The 7,031-nt window shown below is 32.9% G+C and overlaps 1 protein-coding gene across 1 annotated transcript; it reads left to right on the forward strand.

Annotated features, from left to right (window-relative positions):
• The first annotated feature begins 1,659 nt into the window (after positions 1-1,659).
• Positions 1,660-6,590, forward strand: LOC145085935 (uncharacterized). The gene is made up of 10 exons (XM_079023631.1): positions 1,660-2,126; positions 2,952-2,988; positions 3,079-3,157; positions 3,265-3,310; positions 3,397-3,495; positions 3,662-3,730; positions 3,808-4,153; positions 4,435-4,589; positions 5,600-6,019; positions 6,167-6,590. Exons 1-10 carry the CDS (start codon positions 1,713-1,715, stop codon positions 6,194-6,196), a joined length of 1,695 nt encoding a protein of 564 aa, XP_078879757.1. The 5' UTR covers positions 1,660-1,712; the 3' UTR covers positions 6,197-6,590.
• The last annotated feature ends 441 nt before the right edge of the window (positions 6,591-7,031 follow it).

Raw genomic sequence — 7,031 nt, forward strand, 5'->3', positions numbered from 1 at the left:
AAAACAAAATGTTAAGTACAAATGATTAAATAGAAATTTTATTTGAATTTGAAATTGAAATAAGTGAAAATTATGAGAAAAAAATATGCAAAGAATAAATTAATTAAAATTATAAGTTTAGTGTGTACTAAACGGGTTAATTATAACAAAATATTAAACATAAAGGTTTAAACTGTAAATTTATTTGGAATTGAATTTGAAATTTAAAATTTGATAGTCATTATGGTAGGTTTAATTTATGGAAAGTAAATCAATGATATATTGAAAATGAAAATTAAAGTAATGACAAGTAGAAAATAAATATATTTCAAATTATGACAAAATGACATGTGGCTAATCTTATGAGAGAAGGACATGTGGCAAAGTCATTTTCATTTATTAGAGTAGATCTTTATTTATTTTTTTTCCGCTTATATTGACTTTATCCTGATTGCTTTTGTCTCTTTCACAGGTTTTCAAAATCTTTTTGTGTTTTTTATGATTATCTTTATATATTTTTTTATTGCTCACTTGAACTTACTCACTTCCTCTTGTTTTTCCTCCTTTATAGGTCATTGCTTTGCACATGCCCAATATCATCTTTGAGACTAGGGGTGTAAACGAGTCGAGCCGAGCCCGAGCCTGACCAAGCTCGAGCTCGGCTCGTTTAATTTGAAGAAGCTCGAGCTCGAGCTCGAGCTCGATTCGAGCCTTAAAATGAAGCTCGAGCTCGGCTCATGAACAATTTAGTGGGCTCGCGAGCCTAATCGAGCCTAAACGAGCCTCTATGTGTATATATATATATATATATATATATATATATATATATATATATATATATATATATATATATATATATATATATATATATAGGCTCGTTTAAGCTCGTTTAGGCTCGCGAGCCCATTAATTGAAGTTCGGCTCGAGCTCGTTTAATAAACGAGCCTCATATTTAGGCTCGAGCTCGGCTCAGGCTCGTTTAATTCGATCTCGAGTCGAGCTTTTAACGAGTCGATTCCGAGTAGCTCGGCTCACTTACACCCCTATTTGAGACACATTGCTCTTCTTCATAAGGAGACTTCGATTGTCTGATATTTACATCCCCTAGCCCATTATAATAGGATTTTCAGTGTTTGTTGTTGTTTTAAAGTATAAGCATGAAATATCGGAAATAATACCTTAAAATTGTATCATTTTAGATGGTTAACTAAATCAACAATACATAAAATCAGACTTTGTATATTGGTCTATTGATTCTTAAAATATGACATCAAATACTTTAGGTAAACTAGATGAAATCTATGCCTTTTGCACTTCTATTTTAGCTAGGCTCCAAAATCCAACACACATTACATTATAATTTTCATTTTAGTGTATTTTATGTTTTTCATTATCGTTTATTCGAACTTTTTATATTTCTTCTTATAATTTTCATTATAGTATATGCTCTGATATAGAGACAAATGACATTACTTGAACACAAAAAAGCAAAGAATCTTAAAAAAGAGGCAAGTCTTTTCATTGACCACACGATTTGATATCAAGATTATCGATTTTCGATAGACCATGCATGATTTACTAATAGAAGGGTGAATTAAGTCAATATTTATATAGTTAAAGGGCCAAAAGTTAACAAATTGTCATTCAGAAATTGTAATGTAACAAAAATAGTTAACGCTTGCTCTGGAGAGAGAAACCAAAAATAGCGAGAAAGGATAGAGAGAGAAAGGAGCATGGGTAAGGTAGGCGGAGGAGGAGGCGGAGGTGGAGCAACGACGGCGAAGAAGAAGAAGAAAGGCCGTCCTTCTCTTTTAGATCTCCAGAAACGGGCTATAGAACAACAGAAATTGCAAAATCAAGAACAATTACAACAGCGGAGATCCAATCGCCGGAACCCTAACTCGACTGCCAGCGACGTCGGTGAAGAAGAGTACTACGATGACGATGATGATGAGAGGAAAGAGAAGAAAGTCAAGCTCGTTGTTCGTTTGCCCCAATCGGATCAGCAACAACAACAACAACATTTCTCGTCTGATTTAATTAGATCTTCCTCTCTTAATTCGGCATCTTGTGGCTCTGATTCGAATGCTGATGTTGATATTCGCAAAATTAAATCCGGATCTGGTGGTGTTCTCACTGATCATCAGGTAAATTTCTTTCATTAATGCCTCGAAATTAGGGTTTAGATTTTTTTTGTTTTTGTGAATTTGTAGTGTAGTAATGCTTAAGAGTTTAAAACAAGAAAATCGAGGGAAAAAGTGTATTTTAGAGCATAAAAAATACCAGGATTTTAAAAATAGCAAAATTGAGGGGAAGAAAATATCTTCACTGGCCATGATTTTCTCCCTTTGAAACTTTATTTGGATTTTCGCGGGTACTTCAACAGCCTTTTCTTTTCTTCCAAGATCGTTAGTGGACGTACTTGTGTTGACTATGTCACGTTTTGTTTTTAGCTTACACATCCATAACTACAAAACCTGTAAATAGATACATGTGTGGATATATAACATACACGTACAGTGCGATGCTAATTTATATATATATATATATATTTTTTCCTTTCGTGGTTTGTGAAATCTGAAGCCTTTAATTCTATCAACGTTCTGTTTTTGACATAAATTCTCTTATTTTATTATATTTGTATAGTTGATAGTTGATGTATTGCTTCTAGTTAGTCTATCTGACTTTTATTATTTATATGTATATGTATAAGGATATGCATACACACAGACTTAAAGGAACATTCCCCCACCACCATGTCTCTGGGAAAAAGTTCAAATTTGTCTTTTCTTTATTAATTATTGTTATTCTCTGTATTCTTTAACCTCACCTGTACTTCCCAATTGGTTATGTTTCCTTTCATCTTGTGGGTGCTTTCATTAATGATGAACTACAACTACCTTTGATGTATATTCTGTAATCTAATTTATTCTTCTTTGTTGTAACGATTGGTGTGGATTTTATGTTTGTAGGGTGAAAAGGTTTTGAAAGCGATGGACACTCTTCATGGTCTTAATCAAAAACCCTTTTCTTATATTCTTGAATGAGATTTTATCATGGGTTTTTGTTTTCTAATCTTTTCATTTAATTTCTATGCAGGGTCACCATTAGAGTCTGGACCCACAACACCTTTGCCAGACAAAAAGTTGTTGTTGTTCATTCTTGATAGGCTTCAAAAGTGTGTCTCTTTCTCTCTCTCTTTCTTTCTTTTGCTTCTTTGAATAGAGTACATCTTATTTCTTCCACTGTTTCTTGATTTAAGAGAGTATTTAAATTGTTCTACAGGAAGGACACTCATGCAGTCTTCTCTGATCCTGTTGACCCTAATGAGGTGTTTATTTCGAAAGCTTTCATGTCATCAATTGTGTTTTTTTTTTTCTACTTCTCATTGATATGGATATCTTGTTTTGTGTTCAGCTTCCAGATTACCATGAAATTATCAAGCAACCTATGGATTTTGGCACTGTTAGGAGAAAACTTGATGAGGGTCTTTATTCAAATTTGGAAGAATTGGAGGTTTGTATAGTCATAATCTCATTGTTTCTCTTCTTATATAGTATAACATAAACATTAGCAGTTACATAATCATTTAAAATTGATATCTTGATTCTATTTCTTTTCATATAGCATACATACAGTTATGTTTATATGAATCTTTTGTGAATATATCTTGTGTTTGCAGGCAGATGTCTATTTGATTTGCTCAAATGCAATGCAGTATAATTCATCTGATACCATATACTTTCGACAGGTAAGTTTCATCTTGTTTATGCATACTTTTCTAATTTTTTATAAATTATATCATTTTACTTTTTTTTTTCTCAATAGGCGAGGTCTATACTGGAGTTGGCAAAAAGGGACTTTGAGAATCTGAGGCAAGAAGGTGAAGATGGAGAATTACAACCAAAAGTGGTGAAAAGAGGAAGGCCACCTGGCAAGCATGTGAAGAAGACACCTGGCAGACCGCCATTGGACCGTGTTGGTCCTGAGTCAACCTCAGGTGCCACCCTGGCAACCCCTGAAGACAATACAAACGAGTCTACTCCTTATAATTTACGAAAAGCGCCACCTATGCTTTATAGGTATCAACCTGATGGTTTATTTGGATCGAATCGTTCTCGCAATGGTGAACATTTCTCAGAATTGTTGTCAGATTGGAATGAAGAGTTTCCAGGTTTTTTTTTAATTTCTTAAAATAGCCTTTAGCACTTCTTATAATATAATAGATTCTATATTTGTTTGTGGGTGTCACAATTCACAAAGTTTTAGATCTTTTTAAGATGTGATTTGATTGAATGATAAAAGAATAAACACAGTAGTAACTAAACTTAATGTATAACTAAAAGAATCAATTTTGATAACTAAAAGAAACCAAGATCACTCCTTTTGTTACTAATAAGACAATTCTAATTTTTTGTTACACATTTTTTTATTGTTTATTCTCAATTTTTTCAGAGCGTATTCGGAAAGCAGACATGAAATATGGGAATAAACATTTCATTATTGACGAAACTAGACGTGAGACCTACAAGCAATATCACCCTTCAGCTTATGGTTATGAGTCATCTCTTTTATCCAACTTTGGTGGGGAAAAGAAGCAGCTATTAGCAGTATGTTCTTTGTTTTCAATTTTCTTATATATATATATATATATATATATATATATATATATATATATATATATATATATATATATATATCACTTTTCATCTATACCATATTTGTACTTATTTAATTCGGAAGTAGCTTTTAGGAAGTAGTTATTTGTTTGTTAAAGCATCCTACTTTCATTTCTTCCTATTACAAATCTACTCACTTATAGCAGTGTCATACAAAGAAAAAGCAATTTTCATTGATATAATTTGGTGAGTAAATTACACGAATGGTCCCTATGGTTTAGGGTAATTTACGCGTTTGGTCCCTAATTTATTTTTTTAACTCAGAAGGTCCGTACCGTTTGTTTTTGTTACACGCTTGGTCCCTATCTTACTTAAAAAGACTATTTTCCCCTTGGTTTTTTAATTTATTTAAATAAACACACTCCCAACCCCACCCCCTCACCTCACCTTACCTACCCCATCATTTTTCCCTATTTAAATAATACTATAATAGTCTTTTCAGGTAAGACAGGGACCAAGTGTGTAACAAAAACAAATAGTAGGGACCTTTTGAGTTAAAAAAATAAGTTAGGGACCAAGCGTGCAAATTACCCCAAACCATAGGGACCATTCGTGTAATTTACTCTAATTTGGTAGATTTATCAAAATACATCGCCCTAATAAGGAAAATTTTGAAAATTTGATGCTATAATTTGGTAGGTTTTATTTAGTACATTGCTTTGATAATAAAAACACAATAGATACATAATAGGAAAAAAAATAGAAGCAATATGCTTTAATAAACAAATAAATGAAAGTACATTGCTTTTTATTTTTTTTTAAGCCCTTATTTGTTTCCATCCTTCACCAGTTTATTGATTTAGCCACTTAACAATATTCTGTAGTGACTACACCGTTATATATATATATATATATATATATATATATATATATATATATATTTTGAATTTGTAGTAATAATTAAAAACATTTAATATATATTTTTATTCACTAAAATCCAGGTAGGTTTACATGCTGAGCATGGTTACGCTAGAAGCCTAGCTCGATTTGCTGCAAACCTGGGCCCCGTTGTCTGGAAAATCGCATCAAAGAAAATCGAAAAAGCTTTGCCACCTGGCACTAAGTTTGCTCCCGGAGTCGTCGGTGAAAACGATACTGCCCCTCCACCTTCATTATTCACCCCGCCCGTAAACCCGAGACAGCTGCCCGCTTTGCTGACCGAGAATCCCCCAAACCGACCTCAAATCCCATTAAACCAACCGAAAGTAGAGCCGATTGATCCCGACCCGAAAACAGGATCCGGTAGAAACGGTTTTAATTTCGGAACTAATCTGCCCGGGAATTCATCCGGGCAGGTGACCGACTGTGAGAAAGTAGGTGAAGTCGGTGGTGGGTCCGGGAAATCAACTTCTTGGCAACAGGTATGCCAGTCTTAGCAGTCGCAGTGTGAGAGTTTCAGTTCCAATGTGGATTGGATTTTAATAAAATATATTTTTTAATAAAATAGGTCATGTGTATGGGGGTTGTTGAAAGAAGAATTTTGATTGATGTTTTGTGTGTTGTGGCAGAGTGATGATGGGAAAGGAGAGGATATGTGACAAAGACTGACGGATTGGAAATGTACCACTCTTAAAGCACAAAGTACAAGGGGTGAAGAGGTGAGGTGGAAGAGGAGGTAATTTATAGGGTAGGAATGATTCTGTACAGATTAAAATATAACTGTCTTCTGATATCTTTGTAACATTGAACTGGTAATTAATGAGATTATGATGATAAAAAAAAAACTGGATTAGAAATAAGTTAAAAAAAAAGAGGGAGTATTTTGGGTTTTTGATTTTTTGGATTTGTAAATTTATTAATATTTGGAGAAAAGTTATATCTTATTTAGTTATTTGGTAGGTTTTTATTGACCCTTGGGGTTATATATGATCCAAGAGGACTGTAGCTTGTTCTTCTAACTGTTTAGAATCAAAATCATTCTGCTTTTTAGCACTTTGTATTGTTTTTCTATTCATTTTTTTTAGCTTAATTGCTTTTTCAGTACCTTGTACAATTCTTGTTGTAATCATGTACTTCAAAGGTGTTTTTGATAAGGTATGCCTTCTATTGTGAACATTTAAGCATCTTTTTTTTATTAATCTCCTTCTGAGTGTAAGGGGTTATGGGCTTTTGAAGTTACACTACAAAAGAAAATATCATTTTCTTTCATGCAATTATAGTACATATAATTATATTTATACATGTTTATATTTTTAGGTAAGCACCATCAATTATAGTACACATCTAGTTTTTAAACTGAAGAGTCTACACTTTATTGGGCCATCTATCACAATAGTTTTTCAAAATGAAAATGTAAATACAATTTGAAAACTAATATTACCACACAACTGATAGTGACGAAGTATTCATACCGATGTAATTCATACGTATTAT

The sequence above is a fragment of the Lactuca serriola genome, chromosome 2 (assembly GCF_051521515.1).
Source record: "Lactuca serriola cultivar US96UC23 chromosome 2, Lser_US96UC23_V15, whole genome shotgun sequence".
Taxonomy (NCBI): Eukaryota; Viridiplantae; Streptophyta; class Magnoliopsida; order Asterales; family Asteraceae; genus Lactuca; species Lactuca serriola.